At 42.0% G+C, this 21,915-nt stretch overlaps 1 protein-coding gene across 12 annotated transcripts in view; it reads right to left on the bottom strand.

Moving 5' to 3' along the window:
- The window catches only part of Rin2 (Ras and Rab interactor 2), a 224,005-nt gene that overhangs the window by 14,867 nt on the left and 187,223 nt on the right, over positions 1-21,915 (bottom strand). For all 12 annotated transcript variants that reach the window (XM_047538224.1, XM_047538244.1, XM_047538217.1 and 9 more), the window contains 2 exons: positions 17,829-17,920; positions 12,848-13,987 (listed from right to left, as the gene is read on the bottom strand). In XM_047538224.1, coding sequence (XP_047394180.1) covers positions 12,848-13,987; positions 17,829-17,920 — 1,232 coding nt within the window. The remainder of the gene's footprint in view (positions 1-12,847; positions 13,988-17,828; positions 17,921-21,915) is intronic.

Raw genomic sequence — 21,915 nt, 5'->3', positions numbered from 1 at the left:
CAAAACTGACCTATGAAGTCAGAAGGCGGGGTGACAGCTACCCTTGGGGAGGAACTCGAGGTGGGGGCATAGAGACACTTTTTGGAGGGTGATGGGGATGTTCTATTTTTAGATTTGAGTGGTGACTACTCGAGGGTACACATACATGTGTAAAAATCTGTGGAGCTGGGCACTTAAGATTTATGTACTTTATGGATATATGTTAAATCTTCATAAACATGCATACATCACAGAACAACTGCAGACCAACCTGGAATTTTCACCTTGAACTCCAAGAGCACCGTTTAACTTCAGAGTAAGCCTGGTTACCTCTGGGCCCCAATGTTAATAGGAATCATCTCAGAAAGGCTCTGAGCTATTCCTAGGTGATGAACAGAGAGTTCATTACTAGCAAGTGGGGTGGATCCCTTGTACAGCCAGCCCAGACTTGCTGCTGGGGAGCAAGGCTAACCTTTTCTTTGTCTTAAAACCTAAAATGAAAAAATAATTGCTACTGCTGAAATGGAGGAAAAACCTAAATAAATCATCTAGTTTCACTTGCTTCTGGTTATCTGCTTTTCTCACTGGTTTTAGAAGCTACTGGACTAGGTAATAATGGAACAGACTCCTACTAACTTTACTATAGAAAACACGACTGATGTATGATTACTGTGGTAACAATTAAGCTATTTTTCAGGATCTTAGTAGTCTTGTCTACCTCAAACTGGTTGAAACTAATGGCCCTTCACTTGTCCAAGGGTCCCCTGGGTTGAAATCTGAGGGTCAAAAACTCCACTGCCAGTCACACCACAGATGCCATTTTCTGAACACTCATAAAACTCATAATTTTTGACCACACATACACAAACCACCGATAACTTTGCTTGTCCATCTCCAATCACCTCTCCCCACAACTTAGACCACCCTGTTTCTTTATCCCATAAGTAGCCCTAAATTCAATCCTCAGGGAGGCAGACTGGAGACTTGGGGCTCCCATCTCCTCACCATTTCGCCACTTTGTTAATAATTTTTTTTTAAGCTGATCTCATTGCTTTAGTGATGAGCACGCTGCATGGTGACCCAAACAGGCTCACTCAGTAACTAGTGCTAGACTTTTCTTAAAGTAAAGTTTTAAAAAGACCACAATTTAAAAATAATACTGGTCTCTTCATTCTTTTTCAGGGATCTCCTCTTATTTACTATGTCCCCCAATATTTATTAAATTTAATGAAGGGTTAGGGGAAGTCAAATGAGAAGAGAGACCTGTGACCCAGTTTGTTCTCTCCAGTAAGAAAACCAAGGTTCTGCTCCTAAAGCAATAGTGAATAATGATTTGAGGAACACCAGAAGCACAGGACCTTTCAGAATGAGCACTAACTCAAACAAAAATGGAAAGAATATCCTGGTCACATTTCCTGTAAATTACTACTCTCTGTTGTTTCCATTATCTCTAGTTGCTTTAATTCCAACAAACCAAAACAAAATCTTTTAAACTAAGAACAATGACACTATTCTAGGCACTTTATATACACTGACTCTTCACATCTTCAAATAAACCCATGTGGGGAGAACTTTTATTTCTTCAGGTTACCGATGAAGAAACTAAAACCCTAAGAGATGGATGTCAGGCAGTTAAGAGAAGGTGCCAGGATTCCTCCCTAAGACATGCACTTCCAAAGTTCTTGAAGTTACCTCAGTTGTACTCAACCACAAGCAGAGACACATAGCAAACACTTGGAACAACCAAAACTTATAGGGGAAATGAAAAAGATGACCATGTTTTCTTGGAGCTAGCCAATGTCTTATAATTTTCTAATGACTAGAAAATACTAGAGAATTGCTTCAACTATAACATTTAAAATTTTAAAAGCCAAAAGTTAGCTCGAACAAACCTAGAAACAAGTTTTCTAAGTGACCAAAACTAGAAACAAATTTTCTGAGCATATTTATATAGATCCTATCGACTGATCCCAAGGATGATCAGTTAAGTGGGAAGTGGTAAACACCGTGGAAGCGGCTGAGGTTCTCCTTGTCTTAATGTTACTTAGTATAGTAATGCATAGACAAGAACCGATTCACTCCCCTGTTCCAAAAAAGGAGACTGCAGACTGTCCTTTTTCCTACCCTCTGACCTACAGCATAGATTCCAGGGTCAGAGATCAGACGAGGAAGCATCACAAACCCCAATAATGCATTGGTTTTGTCTGGGCACTTCATGCTTACCCACCGCTGCCAGGGGGAAGTGAGAATCTGAAGGGCAAAGGTGAAGTCCAGATTGTCTTAGAAGAGCAGTGGGAGCCACAAGGCCCAGCAGCAGTCAGCCAAGCCCAGCCCTGTCTTACTCAGCGACCTTGACTGAGTCACTTCACCTCTTACTCTTACTCTCTGGATCACTGTGGCTCATGGAATCTGCCCAAGACAGACTGGCAGTTCGAGCCTAACTAGGTTGATTGTAAAAACAATAAGCAATGATAATTAATATTCTCCAGAGGAATCTAACAGCACCCAGAGTCTAAACAATATAATACATAATACAACATAATATCCCTTATCTGAAATGCATGGTACTAGAAGTGTCTCAGATTTCAGAGTTTTTCAGATTTTGGAATATCTGAATAAACTTTACCAGTCAAGTATCCCTAATCTGAAAATTCAAATTCTAGAAATTTTTGAGTCTATAACACAAAGCAACAAATTTCAGAGCATTTTGGATTTTAGATTTTCATATTAGGGATGCTCAACCTGTATTAAGAATGCACAGGTTTTGGATGGAGATGTCACTCATGGTACAGCACTTGCCAAGCATGTGTGAGGCCCTGGGATCAATCCCCAGCACCACAAACAAACAAAACCTGCACAGGTTACAATTTAAAGTTATTTGACAAAGAAAAAAACATGAGGTCAGATCACATGGCCTTTTGATTTATTCTAGTTCTAGCATTCTGATGACTTTTATTTTTTATTTAAAAAAATTTCCCCATATTTTATTGGTGCATTGTAATTATGCAGAATAGTATGATTTGTTGTTTCTTATTATTTTAAGAAGATTAAAGTAGAAATAGAAGTGAATATATGATAACAAGATGAGGGCATTTTCGTGTAGAAGAGTCAAATTTAAATATTTATAATTACTGTTATTCATTGAGCATCCATTTGTGTGGTTCCTATTCTAAGAACATGCACGTTACCTTGCTAGTCTTCATTTCAGCCCTACAAAGTAGGAACAATCATCATTCTCATGTTGTAGATGGGACATGAGGCTTGGAAGTCAAGTGACTTTCCCAGGATGGTAGAGATGAGATGAGGTGCAAAACCAGGTTGTTCTTACTCCAAGCAAGTCAAAGGATGGCATCATGATTCACCCCTCTGTGCAAAAAGGGCAAAATGAATTGATGCTTCTTTTTATGAGATAAAGTGTTTCCCTTCGGTTCTTTTATGGGAGTAAGGATCAGAACTGTAGTTGAGTGAGTGCTTAGTATGATCCAAGCACTATTAAACATGTCACAAGTATTCAAATAACCCTTTGACTAAGATGGATACACAATCCCTACTTGTCTTGGTTTGGGTTCTCTCAGAAACTGATCCTGATGCAAGGGTTTTGGTATGAGAGGTAAATTGGGAACTGATCCCAGGAAGTACCAGAGGGGAAGGAGACCAACCAGTATTGTGTGCTTCTTTATCACCAGAGTGGTTGAAGCTTGGCACTCCTGGGGACTCCAAGACGTGGTGTTGAATATGCTCTCAGTTGTCCACCTAGAGGACAGTCTGCTCCTAGACAGTAAGGTGGGCGTTCATTTTGCAGTCTTCCCACTGCCTGGGCAAGGGCTCTGGTGGCATGAGAAGCTTCAGGCAAAATGTCACAGGTGCAACCACTGAATATCAGAGCCAGTGTCAGTAGGCAGGGCACAACAGTGTCCACAGCATCTTGTCACATGTGAAGTAACTGAAGAAACTGAGGCTTGGAGCTACTAAGAAACATGACTAAGTGCACACAGCTCACTAGAGCAGGGACTCCAAACCCAGGAGTCCAGCCCGAATTCTTCCACTGACCCACCACACGCTCCGACTTTTCAAAGAGGAAATCTCTCCATTCCATCTCTTCATAGCAGGCAGCTGAGAGAAGTGGAAGGTGCCATCCTGAAGAGCTTCAGTCGACACCCAGGCAGCCAGAATAGCACATTACTAATCCTCTTCTACAAACTCCTCAAACTGGGGATGACTGGGTGTTATGAAAGAACTCAGGTCAGATGCAAAATCCAGTGGTCAGTTTTCTGATTTGTGACCTTGAGAAAAGATGATCTCTCTCAGCCTCAGCTCCCTCATCTGTAAAATGGGGCTGCTCATTCCCAGAGGGATGCTGGGAGGAACTGGGTGAGGTCTCACTCCATGAGCACCTGGTATGGACCACACCTACTGAACTGCAGGCTAAAGTCACTGGCTACCTCCTTGGAACAAAGGGTGGATGCCTTTGAAAAGAAAAACCAGGTTTAATGATTCAGATTGATCCCTCCACCCGCTCCCAAGTAGTATTTGTGGTTTGGTTAGATTTGAAATAGGAACTGAAAGTACTTTGATAAATTAATTAAGAGCTCTCTGGTTTTCTGATCACCTTTCTTTCTCTCTCTCCCCCAGGCACTCATATCTTTGTTATTCTTTTCAGCTCTGCCCATTTATAGGTGCAGAGAATGAGGATCTGAGGCTGGTCTGCTGACTTTTCCTTGCTTTGATACCCCTAGTTTTTTTCTTTATTGTTGTTTTTTAATCATGGCCTTATTTTATCCCTGTCTAACAGCCTGGGAAACACAGATTAGCTGAACATCTTGGGCAGTTGAGCATCCTTCAGGGCAGTGGGAATTCACCAGCAAGAGCCCCATTCCAATTTCATATGAGAAAACAGGGCACAGGGTAAGGACTGGCAGAACACTCAGCCTCTTGTTGTGTGTGGGATGAAGGGTGGATTCAGTTCATCACAGGTGAAGTTTGGAAACAGGGAAAGGTCCAAGTCACACTGCTGTACCTGCTCTAGTCTGTCCACTTCAGGATCTGGAATCCTGGCTGGACACACTGGTCTGCAGGTGTTCATGAGTAATGTCTATTTTGATTGATTGGCACCTGGCCACAATGGCCCACAGGTGTTTATCACTAGTGTCTATTTTGATTGGTTGGCACCTGGGTCAGAGAAATTGTTTAGGTGATCTGACTCTTACCTCACCTGGGACAAACTTTCTAGAAAGTTCTCTACCACATTAAGGTCTCAGTTCCTGAGGGTCTGCCTCTGCCTCATCTTCCATTTCTTCTTTCCTCCATATCCCCATAAGGAATGCATGTTCTTGGTGAGGCAAACAATACTACAGGCTTTCTCTGTGCCTCTGAGCCTTTTCACATGCTGTTCCCTGCCTGGAATGACACTCCTTCTGGGTGTGAACTCCTGTCTTTCTCCATGTGGATTTCAGGGATGCCTACCCACCTCCCTGCCTCCTTCACTGGGCTTCTCCCAACTCCCTGCATCCTCAGCACGCTTTGTGTTTTCTACCAAGACGGTACTACCTTGACAGGAAGTACTCTCAAAACCAGAACTGAGGGTATAACGAACTCGCCAAAGTCCCCCGTTCAAGCCTGGCATGTAGCATATGTTCTACAAGCATTTGTTGAATTGGCCATAAAATCCTTCCTTTGGGTACCTACATGAAAATGATGCTTCTTCTCAGTTCCAGTGGCACTGGAACTGGGAGGCTGAGGCAGGACATTCTGCAGGAATGTCCTGTAACCTGGATTTACTGTAAGAATCGTCAGCAATGCACACACTCTGGCTCATAAATAATAAATAAGAAGGATGGTTTATCATTTTAAGGAAGATCCCACCAGCCCAGCAAAGCTGATGCCAAAATAAAGATGACGAGCAATGGGGTTGTGATTCACTTATATTTTTGTTCATTTTGGTAGTGTCAATGCAGGCCATTATACAAAAGTGTAGTATTTTATGAAAGGAATCTGTCAGACTGATTTCAGTGCCTTCTAGTAAAAAAGTCAGTAAAAACCAAGGCAGCGGGGACTCGTGATATAGCTCAGTTGGTAGAATGCTTGCCTGTCAAGCACAAGGCCCTGGGTTCAATCCCCAGCACTACAAAACAAAACAAAACAAGGCAGGGGAGAAGAAGAGATAAATCTTCCTACAAAGAATCCCAGTCAGGTGTGGTGGCACACGCCCATATCATCCTGGTGACTCGGGAGGCTGAGGTAGAAGGATCCCAAGTTGGAGGCCAGCCTCAGCAACTTAGTGAGGCCCTCAGCAACTTAGTGAGATCCTATCTCAAATTTAAAAATAAGACTGGGGATGTGGCTTAGTGGCAAAATACTCCCCCCCCCCCCAGTTCAATCTCTAGTACCAAAAATAAATAAATAAATAAGTAAATAAAAAATAAAAAAAAAAAACCCATTTAAGGTAGATCCTCCAGGGGTTGGAGCTTAATTCTGTCCCATCCATTGAGTGCAGAAAATGTTTTGTGACTTTCCTCCAAAGAAGAGTAGGGAAAGAGTGTACATTTAATATTAAAGGGTAGAAACCTGGCAAATGTGTCCTTGGCCAATGGTTGAGGGGAACAACATCAGTGATAAATCCTGTGGATACCAGGTGCTCTTTCATATGATGTAACTTCACCTCTGTGATCCTCCCTTCCCTTTATAAAATAGATGTGAAAGGCAACAGTAACCAACAACCATGAGAATGGTAGGAAAAGGTTGGCATCGGTCCTATTTTCATTATGCCTTAACTTTGGTGAACTTTTGTTTTCTATAAAAATGAAAACAATAAATGAGGCACTGGGAGGATAAAAGGGGGTTCTCTACATAAAAGTGCTTTCATTTGATTATTTGAAAAACACAGCCCAGTTTGTCCCTCAAATCCATGGGTTCCACACCATGGATTCAAGCTACTATGAGAAAATATTTGAAAAAAAAAAAAAAGCCCAATCAATCACCCAATACAACAATAAAAATAATACAAAAAAATGCAATATAGCTATTTATATAGTATTACATTATATTTGGTATTATAAGCAATTTAGAGAAGATTTAAAGTAAATGGAGGGATATATGTAGGTTATATGCCAATGCAACACCACTTTATATAAGGAATTTAAGCATCTGTGGATTTTGGTATCAAAGGGGGGGTCCTGGAACCAATTAATGTCACACAGATATGGAAGGGTAAGTGTATGTATTTATACTTATTCTTTGACTCTACTGATGAGGCAGTTCGCTGATTCACCCAGGGCCTTGAGTAATCGAGAACCTCCAAAGTGGACACAGTGCTGAAAGGAGAGAGTGGGAGGTGTGCCCTGTCTCTGATAGACTGTGTTTGCAAGGCAGGAGTGCAGGTCAGACCCATGGACCAGTGAGGGCTCTGTCTATGTGGTACTTCACAGAGACGCCCAGTTGGAACCGTCTTTTGGCAGGAGCAGAGTGGTGGAAAAATGTGTCAAAGCTCTAAGGATTCTCATGCTTTGATGTGTTTCCTGCTGGGAGGGATATGTCAGAAAATACCCTAGCACAGACATAACTAGTTTTGTGATGCCATTCCCCAGGTCCCACCTCATGAACAAGGCCCAGGTGAATCACTGAGCTGACAGCTTCCTGCATGGAGTACCATGGAGTCAGTCAGTGACCCACTGTTCAGAGGTTCTCATCTGCAGGGTTGTAAACATTCTTTTGGTCGATATAAGTAAATGACTTAATTTTGATGCCCTACCATACAAATTATTGAACAACTGATGCCTCATGGGGCGGGGGAGACACTTTGTGTTGTGGTCTTCTATTTATCTAATTCTCCAAACTAATACAGGCATACTTTTTGTACTCTACAAGAAGCCAATCTTTCTGCTATTTCTCTACCCATTTTTACCTGTTCAAAAACATTTGCTATACAAGGATCACAAGGACTAGATCAAAAGTCAGAAGATTCAAGGTTTTAATCTCAGTTTGGCACTAATATGTCTTTTTGGCTATATCTCTCAGAATGTATCTTTTTTTTTTTTTTTTTTTAAAGGCAGATAAACAGGTGTGGTTGTGCATGTCTGTAATCCCAGTGATTTGGGAGGCTGAGGCAGGTGGATCAAAAGTTCAAGGCCAGCCTGGGCAGCTTAGCAAGACCCCGTCTCGGGATAAAAAATAAAAAGGGCTGGGGATATAACTCAGTGGTACAACACCCCTGGGTTCAATCCCCAGTACACACACACACACACACACACATCACATTAGATACTGAAACTTAAGCCAGACTTAGATATTCATTTTTAAAAAAATGTATCTGAACCACAGCAGTTGTGACTGTTTAACTCCTAGGGAATCGCATCAGTCGCCACCCACTTTTTGGAGGGAGGAGGAGGAAGGGTCACACTCTGTTGTGCAGGCTGGTCTCAAATTCCTGAGCTCAAGTGATCTTCCTGCTTCAGCCTCTCAAATAGCTGAAACTACAGGCAAGAGCCTCTGTGCCTGGCTCTCAATCCCCTTTTTAATGCTTGCTTTATTCTCTAGTATGTAACCACATTTTCAGTACCCTTTCTCTATTAAAAAAAAAAAAAAAAAAAAAAAAAAAAACACTTGAATATATAAACTGATGTGCTCTTTGACATATGACATTGGCCTCAAGGATACTTTTTCCAATATTTAAAATGATATTTGGAGAAAACACATATTTTGGTTTATAGCAATTAAAGAAAAAAATGTATCATCTTGTTTTTCACTACTGACTTTTAGGAATGGGAATGGTTGACTCGTATCTCAGTTGATAGTCTAGTGAATAGTTTAAATGAAATAGAAAATTTGCAATCACTAACATTTTGGGGGTTGTAGAGATTTTGCTTTTCTTGAAGCAAGACTTGAAAACAGAGGGATTTCCTAAGATTGATGTCATCAGAAATAGAAATTATTTTATTAAAATCAAGACAAATGGCTTCCCTGTTACAAGTTCTGCAAAAGGAGAGTTCTTCACCAGAAATTTTAGCAAATGTGTCTCCCACTATTTGAAAAAGACCAAAACAAGAATGGTATGATGTGGAAACCTGACAATGAGGAACAAATGTTGGGGTAACCAGTAATGGCACCCCACCTATATACTTTATAGCATGGGTCACAAACAATGAGCCTAACTCTGACAATGAAGGAACTTTCCCCAGAGTTTTGTACGTGTTTTGTTAAAACACTGGTTTGTTCTTTGATACACCATGTTAAAAGGGTGAGTTTGTGACAGGTGCCCCAAAGTGAAACCCGATGGGTGACCTTGGCATGCGGGGAGAGCTGGTTCCCCTGGAAGTTAGCCCATGTCTAACCCTCATTAACTTAATTTTTCAACCAGGATGGTCAAACTAATGTCAGGCAACTAATATGTATTCAAGAATCTCTAAATGGCAGAACTTCAGGGTGGAAGTACTCCAAATACATAGAATGAAGAATTTCCATGAAAACACATAACCATTTACAGTGCACCACTTGCAGTGGCAGTTTTTCAATTTGGAGACTGATCTAGTTTATCATTTATCCTTGCCTAGAAAGTACTAGAAAGGATACTGGCATCAGCACATTGGCAAAATTAAAGTGAGAGAACTATTTGGCATCCTCCCAACCCCCACTGACTTTTCTGTCTGCAGTCAAAGAACCACCCTCTGAAGAAAACAGATCAGCATGACCTCTGTACACAAGAGAGATCCATAAGCACACAACCAAATGGTCATTTTTCACCCACAAATGACTTCTCTAATTCTACAGGGATTAAACCAGTGAAATGCCTCCTCATACACTCTTGACTTCAGGATGGTTGTTCTGTAAATCTAGACTTTAAAATTCTTGTCTCCTAGTATGGAGCTGTGTCCTCCAGAAGTTATGTGAAAGGATGACAGGACTAGATTCTTTTAAAGCAGAGAACCCCAGCTGGCATTCTTGTGAGCATTAGTAGACACCTGTTCAGAACAAATTTGAGGCTTGAGATTCTGGGGATGGCATTCCTCAAAGTGAAAATTATCTGGTGTTACCCCCAGGAAGTAAGCTGTGGTGGGAATGAGCATTCAACAGACACAAGGAGACCTGGGATGGGCGCACACTCCCTTACATACTAGGGCTTTACCTCTGCACATAACTCTACACGTCTTGGCCTTCGTTCCCAAATTTGCAAAATATGAACATTATCTAGAGAAATACACCAACCTTGAGTTATGAGTCTCAAAGGTGTCACTGCATTAACAAGCATGTAGTAAACTAGTGAGCCCTTCATTTAGGAAGATGTAAAACCAGATTGGTCAGAGTTCCTAACCTAGTAATTTGCACATCCAAAGGGACTGGTTTTCTAATAATTAAGGTCACATCCTTCCCTCCTCATGATGAGTTTCTTAGGTTGACCTCTGCTTTAATCACCTTCCCCTTACTTTCCCAAAAGTCCAGTATGTAACTATACTTTCAAAAGGGAATGATGTTTCCAATGCCTGCTTTAATGCAAATGTTAAAAACAACACAACAGGCTGACTGTGGTGGTGTATGCCTGTATTCCCAGCTACTCAGCAGGCTGAGGCAGCAGAAATCACTGGAGTCCAGGAGTTTGAGGCCAGCCTGGGCAACATAGCAAGAACCCATCTCAAACAAACAAAACCCATAAACCAAGAACAACAACAACAACAAGAAAAAAACTATGCAATGCTTCCAGAGATCACACCCACATCTTTACAGAGCTCTCTGCTTCAACAAAAGGTCGGCCTACTATTACAATTTCCCATAAGCACAGCCTGGCACAGTGGCGCATACCTGTATTCCTGCCTGAGGCAGGAGAATTGCTAGATAGAGGCCAGCCTGGGCAACTAGGGAAGAGTTTGTCTCAAAATTAAAAAAAAAAAAAAAAAAAAAAAAAAAAAAATTAAAAACAATCATAAAAAGGTACAGGGAAGGAACTCAGTGGTAGAGTGCCCTGGTTCAATCCTCAGTAGTGGAAAAAAATAAAATAAATAAAAACATGACAGTAGCAGAAGGGTTAGTTTTTTAAGGGGGCAGGGGGCTTAGGCTCCCACAGAATTGCAAATACAGAACTTGTTAACTACTGACTGGTGTTGCCTTGGGACAAATGGCTCCTGCTGGCACAGTCCTGCTTCCTCCACCCTACAAGGATGCAGAGGCCTCTTTCACAGGGGTGAGGTGAGGACCCCCTGAAATAGCTTGAACACTGCCCGGCTCATATTAAAGGCTCCATGGATCTTGAGTTCCCTTCTTATTAGGACGTTAGCTTTTAAATTAAAAGCTGCATCCTTCTGCAGCAGGGAAGTATGTAATTTTCAACATGCTTTTTTGGAGAAAATGAGCCCCTGAGCTCTAAGAGCAAATACCATATTTGAATTTCATTACAAAAGTCCGGAGACTGACTGGGATTGATGCTTAAGACATCAGCAGGGAAGCAGAGTTCTGAGGCCCTTGTTCCCTCAGGAACCTTCTCTGTGGGCTGGTTGGCTCTGCCTGCCACATAGCTCAGGCCTGACATCAGTGCCGGCTGGCTGCCCCCCAACCCTGGACAGGAAGTCTCTCCTACAGGTCGGGGGTCTCTGTTAATACTAAGTCAGAGCTGGTCTCCCTTGAAAGGGGATCTGGGGCGGATAGAGGAAAGAGGCAGCTTGTATGGATATTCTGCCTGTCATCTCTGGAAGCTTTTTCGATTCTAAGGCACCTAGCAAGGACACATTCCTTTTAGCCACTCAGCAGAAACACCAGGGCTCTAACCACGCCCTGATCAAACCAGAAAACAAACAAGGCTTTGATTCCTTTGTAAGCAAATCAAAGAGCAGCTCAACTTCACTTAAAGAAGAGAGACAGAGAGAGGGAGGAGAGGCCACTCTACCACACACTGTTTACTATTTTCAACAAACAGAACCAATCAGAAAAAAGAAATTCAGGCTTAACTTCTGCTAAACTGCCTGGAAATGTCTGGAATCTCTTTTGGCTGCTGCCACCCAGTGAATAAAGTCTCTGAGATTAACCTTTTAGAGTCAACCTGCAATTAAACAAAACAAAACAACAACAACAAAAAAAACCCATCAGTACTCTAGCCCTGGGGGAAAAAAAGAAAAAAAGCCTGTTTGCCAAATTCAAATTTGCCCTGGCAACCAATTACTTGCCAAAGTAATTATTAACAGTTCTAATCTCCAATGAGGTTATAAAGAAAGAATTTCCCCCTGACTTGGAGGGGGAAAAAAATGTCTTTCATGTGACCTCCAAACTATGTTACTTCTTTTAAAGGTATACCAAATAAGTTTCTCTTTTCTTTTCTTTTTTTTTTTTTTTTCTTTTTTGCTCCAGTACTGGACCTGGTACAGAACTCTGTGGGATGCGAGGCCATCAGGGAAGCTACCCTTGGGTCAGGTTAGAGTCCCAGGGTCCCTGGATGCTGGTCCTATTGTACTGAAGGGGCTGGCACTCGTACACAGGTGTGCTCATGGCGCTGTATGTATGACCTTTGCCCTCCCTGAACATATGCTATAACCTCCATAAAAAGTTTACTTCCCAAACAAAGCAGAACACCTACTGCTTCTCTGAAGACAACCAAAAATACCTTTCTACGAGTGCCCAGCCTGCACACTTCAGCCCAGCCTGCTCAACCAAGGCAGCGGGCACACACAGCAACAGAAGGGAGCAACTCAGACTCTCCAAAGTGGCACAGACTCCATCCCCAAACAGAATCATTCTGTAGTTCCAATTAGTCATTTCCCCCCAAACATTTTCAAGTCTAGTATGTAACAGGTACCTTAAGAAGTTAATTTTTTCCCATTTAAATCAAGATGGATGCACTGTCTGGCAAGGTTATAGTAGATTTTACATTTTGGGGGAAAAAGTGGGTACTTACCAATTTGGTCTTCAGGGATCAGCGACTCAATAGGGGGATCCAGCTCTGAGCTCTGAGACAGATAGTTCTTGACCTGGGTCATGAACTGCCGGATGGTCTGCAGCATGTCTGTGCTGGACACGTGGCACTCCTTGTTCTCCTGCAGGAAGCTCACGTAGTCCTGCACCAGGCATCCAAAATAGGTGCATTTGTCCCGGGACAGCTCGGCGATCCTACGGATCATTCGCTTCTCCGGGGTCATGAAGGAGCTGAACACCCCACTCATCTTTCGGAGCTGGGATTTGACGAGTTTGGGCAGCACGAAAGAGCTGTTCCTTTTCTTTTTGGACTTGATAGGGGGTGCCATGGTCTCCTGGTCACTCTCCCCTTCATAGTCCTCCAGGCTGCTGTTGGTGTCCGCCTCGTAGCCATACAGAGGCATGCTCCGGTCAAACTCCAGCGAGTCGGAGGAGGAAGTGGAAATGCTCATGTCGCTCAGCCTCTGTCTGCCTCCATGGCACGGGGGCCGTGATTCAGAGCTGGGAGGCTGGGCCCTTGTGCAATCCCCGGGGGCGTCCCCAGGCGGGGCTCCACCTGCGCTGCCAGCTGTGCCCAGCTCCAGCTCCCGGTCCAGGCCGGGCTGACTGGCGGTCAAGGTCTTTGCGCTGCTTTCTGCTTCCAGAAAAGAAGCCTGCTTCTTCAGCCGGGGTGGAGGGATGGGAGTTGGTTTCGGTCCAAGCAGATCTACGTTCCCATGTTTGTTATGGTTGACTGTTTCTGGCATGCTCGTCTGGGTTTCAGTCCTGGACAGCCGAGGGCTTGTGTGGAGACTATTAATAGCGGGTGGCGGGGGCCTGGGTGGGGGGGACCGAGGCCTCTCCGTGCCATTGGAGTTGGGAGTCCTTGTGCTCTGCCGCTTCAGGCCTCCACTGAGGTCCTGGCTGTGCACTTTCAAGAAAAGAGGATTAATAAAACACAAGGCTCCGTTGGTCTGGCTACACTCCAGCTCTGAAGGCGTCCTGGTTTTTATAGAATGCACTCCATTTATAAGGCAAAGCTGACGCAGGGAGGCAGGACAGATGCCATCGGAGGAGGAGGAGGGAGGCCTATGGGGAGGTGGAGGGTTTGGGGGTTTGTTGTCAGCTGAGGAGCTCCAAAAATCTGAAAGTCATTATCAGTGAACACAAGAATGTAAATACAGTACATTTGGGCCATTCCTTTACAATAAAACACACACACACACACACACACACACACACACTGTATACAACAACACGTGCCTCAGAGGGGAGGTGCTAAACTTGGAGTTGTTTTTTGCTTTTTCCCTTTTTACTTTTACTGCATTTTCTTACTGGAAAGGGCAAAAAGGCTGCCAGGCCCAGCTGTGGGCTCATGAGGAGGCTCCAGCAGCCTCTCACATCAAAGCCCTTGAGAAACTCTAGCCCAGCTCTTTTTACAGGTAAATCAAAAGGAAGAAAATAACTGGAATTGTTACAGAAAAGTTCAGAAAAGGACCTCAGGGCTCCCTAGCTTGCTTTGCAAAAACCAAGTCAGCTCTCAAAGCAATAACCACCCTTTCCAATCAACTTCTCCTGGGATGCCCTCCACGGAGGCAACTGCCAGCCAAGGAATCAGGCCTCAAAGTTCTGCTTTAATGGGTAGGACCAGCAGCTGGGGGATGTTACACAATCTGCTTAGGGTTTTACACATTCAGCATTAAAACCTCAAGAAGAGGAAAACTATGCTTATGGGTCCTATCAGCAAAAAAAAAAAAAAAAGATATTTATGCAAATGCCAACTGCAGTTTCTATTATCCCTTTATCTTTGTGGTTTGTTGTTCTTCCTTCCCAAATCCCATCACCTCCTTAGGGAAGTTATAAATATTTGGAGTAGTGCCAATGACTTATTGCTTGGGTCTTCTCTTACAGAAGGGCCCCAGTTTTCCATGCAATTTAGGGGAGGTGGTGATAGTGATTAATGTATCTGTTATAATTTCCATTTGGAATAGGTTATGTTCTTTCTCTCTTGCTGGATTTGCTTTACCTGTGTTTCTTTCCTATGAACCCAGAATGACTAGCCTCGCAAGCAGAGGGGTAGGAGGAATTGGAAAAAGGTTTACATTGGGAGTCTTGGTCCTGCCCCATCTGTGTGGTGACATGCCTGGTGTTATATCTGTGTCACCCATTTCCTGAGGACTTTCCTACATTCTTCCTTCCTTTCCTCTACTTCCATGCCATCCAACACAAGAGCCAACAATCAAAGGTGGCTACTGAGCACCTGAAAGACTGTTGGTGCAATTGAGGAACTTAATATGAAATTCAAAGTAAAACTTAAAACATGCTCAATTCAGTTACTGGCAAATGTTTAGGCATGTTAGGAACTTGGGTACATGAATCTACTTTTTCCACTGAATTTAATGAAATCTAAACACAGACTACATATTTCTGAATTAGATGTGCTATGAGTATACAATGAACACTGGATTTCAGACACTTTACACGAAAAAACTATGCAAAATTTATCATGAACTTTTTTTATTTTTTATTTTTTTTTGGTACTGGGGGTTGAACTCAAGGGTGTTTGCCACTAAGCTACCTTCCCATTCCTTGTTAATTTTCTTTCTTTCTTTTTCTTTTTCTTTTTTTTTTTTTAAGTACAAGAGTCTCACTACCTTGCTTAGGGTCTTGCTAAGTTGCTGAGGCTGGCCTTGAACTTACAGTCCCTCTGTCTAAGCCTCCTGAGTCGCTGGCATTATAGATATGTGCCACTGTGCCTAGCTCATGAAATACATTTTTTAAAAATACTGGTTACATGTTGAAATGACAATATTTTGGATATATTACATAAAATAAAATAGTTAACATTAATTTGTGTTTTTTTAAATGTGGCTACTGGAAATTGTAAATTATATGTGGACTTGCCTTATGTTTCTATTGGCCAACACAGCAAGTTTTGGAGGAACTAATTGCTCCAACTCCCAGGTCCTTTGGATCCTGTTTAGATTCCTCTGTCACAGTTGTAAGACTTTGTAAGATCTTACAAGGCTTAGAACACGTGGTTCACATGTATGTATCTCTCCCATATAATCTATGAACTGCATTAATAAGGGGAGGGAGATTTTATTAATCTCCAAACCCTTGGTAAGGGACATGGTGTCTACCACAGAGCAAACCCTTGAGAAATATTTGCTGGATGAATGAATAAGTGATATGCAGAATTTTAAAATGTGCTGTTTCCACCCAAAATGGATAAGGATCACATTAAGAATCACAATTTGGGGGCTGGGGATATAGCTCAGTTGGTAGAGTGCTCGCCTTGTGAGCACAAGGCCCTGGGTTCAATTCCCAGCACCACAATAAAAAAAAAAAAAAAAAAAAAGAATCACAATTTGAATATACATTCATTAGACCTCATTCATGTTCAGTTAGCTAGCAGCCACTGGAATAGGCTATTTTTGTTTTTATCTTTGCATCACACCTCAAGCGTTGTCCTCAATACTTCAGTCCTTCAGTCCCAGCAACTAAGCATACACTGCTTTCTGACCAAACCAGAGAGTGCTATGGGGATGGAGGTGTATAAGAGATGTATACAGGGTGATAAGAGATGTATCACCCTGGATTTCTCTTTCTGTCAAGACACTGTGCATGCCTTCAAGAGGCCTATAATTAGGGGTGGGGTGTAGCTGACTGGTATAGTACTTGCCTAGCATGCACAAGGCCCTCAGTTCAATCCCCAGCACTGAGGATAAACAAATAAAAATTAAAAAGGCATATAATCTAGTTGATGTTATTAACTTCAGGAAGTATTTTAATTTCCCTCCAGAGGTATGCAGAACTTAGTTGCAAGAGAAGGTACAACTTTTAAGTAGGGCCTTAAAAAATGGTTTTGCCATCCCCACTCTGTCCCCTGCCCTGGGATTCTCTTTCCCAGAAAGGACTCAGACATATGGTCATCCTTTTGAAGGGATGGAGAAGGGAGTTTGGAGCTACTGTCAGGATTCTTTATGAATTAGGGGAGTTCCCTCAGAAATGACACCCACTTTAAAACACGTTTTTTAGACTAAAGGAAAAATATGCCAATATACATACATACTTTTTATTTTCTGAGTCAAGTTTCCTAGTTTGTTAGGTTCTAGGAATTCTGGTATTAGGGCTTCAAAATCCCAAACTTGCATTCAAATATTTTGGCCTGATTGCTAATTATCCAAAGATAGAAATCCTAAACTCTTAAGAGAATTTTCCCTCTTCATCTAGGAGAAAAAAATTGTGAAAAAGTGAAACCCACACAGATTCCCTAAAGCAATGGGACACAGAAACTGGGTGAGCTGTATGTCCCAATCTATTGTTACCCATTGTTCAATAGAACTGTAGAGTTTTCAGTGGCATTAGCAAAGACAGAAGTGGGAAGCAAGTACCTGGTTGTCATAACAAGGATCCTTAGCAGGGAAAGAAAGGTGACACAGAAAAGCAGGACAGAAATTGAACAATAAGAGAGGAAGTAAGACAGATGTTACTTGGGATGCCTTCACTGTCAAATTCCTCAAAGTGCAGAAGTATTATCTGTGCCCATGTGACCCTCAAAATAAAACCATGCATAAGAGATGTATCACCCTGGATTTCTCTTTCTGTCAAGCACAGCCTTTCCCCAGAAAGATGCCACAGAAAGGGAAGATCCTGGTGGATCACAGTTGTGTATGTTATGTGCATTAGGATTCTGACATTCTGGGTAGCCTAAACTGTTGACAGAAGACATCAGGGAAAATTTGGGTGTTACCTAGAAAAACTCAGTCCCAGTCCCTCTGAACACATGACATAAAGAATCCTGAGAGAATTCCAAAAGAATGCAGAAGCTGTATGGACCTGAGGGCTGGGTTTTGCCATGGAGGTGGGGATTCTTTTGACCATAGGATTATTTGACATAGCAACATAGCCTTAGCCAGTCCCACACTGACTGTTCAATGGACTCATTTTAAGATAGACCTGTACAGGGGACACCCACTTACTTAGTCCCAGCTGGGCTAGTTCTTCAAGTTGAGCCTCAGTCTTGGCTGTTGAAATGGCATAAGGCAACTTCAAGGTGAATGGCAGAACATCCCTGATTTTTCAGAAAAAGAGAGAATGTTTGTAATTACATAGCCAGTTTCTATCTTTTGCGTTCATTTTAACCCTAAAGATGTCTTAGCTTAAACTGTTTAAAATGTACACTGCACTGTATCCAACCAGAACTGTTCTTTACTGGTGATAGAACTCAACATGTATGATCCTTGTCTGCATTATCACACTCAGGACAGACCAAGAAGCAAGCCCACATAGTTTCAACATCCACAGTGAGGATCAAATTTCCCTGCTGGGCAGCTAAAAGGTATGTAAGAGTTAACATCAGAATTGCTGACGGTGTTGGTAGATCCATCACACCTCTTAAATAGTCTGTACTAATTTGCTAGATGCCCATCTGAACATCAGGTTCCAACTCCCTGAACAGGAATGTGCAATCCTAAGACAGGATTTATTAGCCCATTATCTTACACGTAGCAAGTACTCAGCAAATATCTACTAGTTTTACTTGTGTCATTTTCCAGTAAAGCCCACACATTGTCCATTGTGTGCTAGAGACAAAACTTTCTCCTGTGTTTTAAGACAGATCTTTTCTAACTTTAATGTGTACATGAATCACTGGGGTCTTGTTATCTTGCATATTGTATACTCTGGTTCAAGAGGTCTGGGTAGGACTGGAGAATCTGCATTTCTTCCAAGCTTCCTGGAGGAATGCTGTTGACCCCTGGACCATGCACTGAAGGCAAGTATAAGGCATCTCATATCAACAACTGCCCAAGCGATATGGTGCCAGGTAAGGATGGGCAAACCCAGGTATCACAGAGCAATAGGCCCAAAAGGATGGAGCTAAGTTCACAGAAGCATCCTGTCTCAGGCAGGGCATTAAGTCATTAGGAGTAAATGCATGGACCATGACTTGCTTTCTCAGAAAGGGTAAAAGCAGATAAAACAGACATTTGCTCATTTTTATATACAAGACTTAGGACCATGCTCTGTGCATTGGTGACTTTCCCATGGGGCTCAGCACAACACTTTGCTTGACACAGACAGGGAGAAAGTGTTTTATGAATCAATGAATGAAATGAATATTCAACAACAGTGGTGACTTGAAAAAGTGCTATTTTCTGGTAGTAGTTATGGTCCTTATTAAGAAAAATAGTTATTCAATTCATTGAAAAAATGTTTGTGGGGCTGGGGTTGTGGCTCCAATGGTAAAGCACTTGACTAGCATGTGTGAAGCACTGGGTTTGATTCTCAGCACCACATATTTTCAAATAAAGTAAAGGTCCATTGACAATAAAAAATTTTTTTTTATCATCCAGGGTATGTCAAACATTGTTCCAGAACTGGAAAAAACAAAACAAAACATGAGTCCCTGCCAGCATGGAGCTTAATTCCAGTGGATATCAACAGACAATGAACAAATATGCAATTTATAGAACATAATGGAAGGAGCATATGCTGTAGATAAAAGTTACAAACAAATGAGGAATAAAGAATTTTTGAGGGTCAGAGCTGGCTAGACAATGCTTCATGAGAAGATGTTTGAGAGAAGATCTCTACATAGCTACAGAGTAAACCTTGAGGGGAAGAATATACCAAGCAGAGGGAGCAGCAGGTACAAAGGCCCTAGGGCAGGAGAGGGTCCAACATGAAAACAGCAAGGAGGCAGGCCACTGTGGCTGGCGTGCGGTTAGTGAGGGAGAAAACTTGGAGCCTTTGCCTGTTTTTGGTCATCACAAAATGTTTAAAAAATTTCCACTGTAGAGAACAACTATACCAAATGACTTGTTTATAGTTAAGATGAGGCAACATTCTAGAACCAACCAGATTAAATCTGGATGACTAGATAATTTTGGATTCTTTGAAGCTATTGACAATGAATAACAAAGTTGTAAAATTAGTGGAAAGAACAAAACAGGGATGTTTTGACACTTCATCGTGTCACCAAAGCGCTACCATGCTGCTCACATAAAGTCAGGAGGGAGCTCTTTCTCAGGGTATCCAGCCCAGATCACTTCCTGCTTCCATGAGACCTTTTTGTCTGTCCCCTAAATGTTGTGAGCACCCACTTTCTGCTTGTCCATTTGTATCTGTTTGAGACGAAGCAGATGGAGCTGCAGGGGCCAGCAGCATCTCTATTAGTTACTGCCTGACCTGACAGAGTGGTGATCTGATTATAATCCAAGATGAAGATGAGTGGGAACCAGAACTTGGTAATACCAAAGTATCCTGCAAATAAATGTTCATATGACTGGACCAACTTAATTAAAATCGACTTTTTTTTTTTTCCAGACAATTTGTAGGGGAAGCCACATACAACAAAACCAGCCTGTTTAAGTGTTTATGTGGTTCAATGCAGTACCTGCAGTTCAAAACATCACTTGACTGGTTTAGGTTTTTCTTAATGACATATGACAGGAAGCCACACCTGCCATTTCTTAATGGATGGTTGTAGGCTTTGATCTGCCAGAAAATTAGATGTTGTACATGAGTCCTCTTCCACTGTGCCAGCTAAGGAGCATCCCAGCATCTACATACACACACACACACACACACAAACTTCCTTCTCACTTATTCCTTATTAAAAGAGGGACCCCAATCCTTTTTTCTTTTTTGTCATACTGAGGATTGAACTCAGGACCTTGCACATGCTCAGCAAGTGCTCTACTCCTAAGTTGCACACCCAGACCTTTATTTTATTTTGAGACAGGAGCTCACTAAATTATACTGACTGGCCTTGAACTTGTGATTCTCCTGCCTCAACCTCCCAAGTAGCTGGGCTTACAGGTGTGCACCACCATACCTGAGACCCTAAATCTTGTGTAATGAAGTCATCATCTTAAATATAAATGTTTCACCCAATAGTTTCAATACATACACAGTCTAGATTTATTATTTTATATTTGTTCTATGTGTTGCATTTCTAAAGGGGAAGAGACTAACATTATTAAGTAACTAACTACTAGCACTTCCATTCCTATGGGGTCCAAATAACACCATGGGAGGAAGCTGCAATGTCCCGTATTCTATGGGGTCAGGATCACACAACAACACAGGTATGGTCCTTGGCACACTCTCATAGAGTTCATGCAGGTTAAGTGAGGGTTAGTATTGGACCCCAAGTTCTGTGCATCTGGCAGAGTATAATGGGAAAGTATAGTTTCAAATCCCATAGCTGCTATTTTTGATCCAATGATTATGGGCAAATGCCTACTCTCTCTAAGTCTCAGTGTCTTCATGATCCTGATTTAGAGAGTTATCATGAAGACTAGACCATGTTTGTATAGTGCCCAGTATAGATACAGATATTTCCTTTATCCCCTTGATAAAGTGTGGTGTGAGGACCAGCATCCTCACTACTCAGGAATTGGTTGGTTTGCAGGATTTCAGGCACCACTTTAGACCCCCTGAATCAGATTCTGTGTTTTAGCAAAGTCCTAAGTGATTCTAGTGCACATCAAAGTTTGAAGTTCAGTTCTCTATTATCAACCTAATTACACCAAAGTGACAGTGAGGTGGGCATTTGTGGTCAACTGCCGTCATTATTTGTATTTCAATCATACTTTCCAATGGGCCTCCCAATGTGGCAAATCCTGAACCTACTGATCCATGAATTCTCTTGTCCAGTGCATACGGGACACATTCTATGTGATAATTCAGTTACATTCTCTATTTGAGTATTATTTCTGTACTAAAAGCCAACTAATATATATTTTAAATAATTTGGGAAGACTGAATCACAACTACTGATTACCAAGAACACAGATGAGTTGCATCAAAAGGGAAACAAAAACATCAAGCACCTTTGCATTTTTAAAATAGGAAAATTAATCTCAGGTCCCTCTAATTGTAAAATGTCAACGATGGGATTTTTCTGTAAGTACCTTACATGGGTACCATGCTTTGTATTTTATAAAGGGCTGCTTTCGTATACCTTGTATCCTTTAATTATCAGAGAGTCCTGGACAGCAGGTACTCTCATCTGTTATGAATGCAGAGGGGAGAGATGGTATCTTTTTTGGGGTGCTGCCA

This window comes from Sciurus carolinensis, chromosome 2, assembly GCF_902686445.1.
Source record: "Sciurus carolinensis chromosome 2, mSciCar1.2, whole genome shotgun sequence".
In the NCBI taxonomy this organism is placed as follows: domain Eukaryota; kingdom Metazoa; phylum Chordata; class Mammalia; order Rodentia; family Sciuridae; genus Sciurus; species Sciurus carolinensis.
The sequence above is the reverse complement of the archived record's forward strand: the minus strand, read 5'-3'. Positions and strand labels throughout refer to the sequence as shown.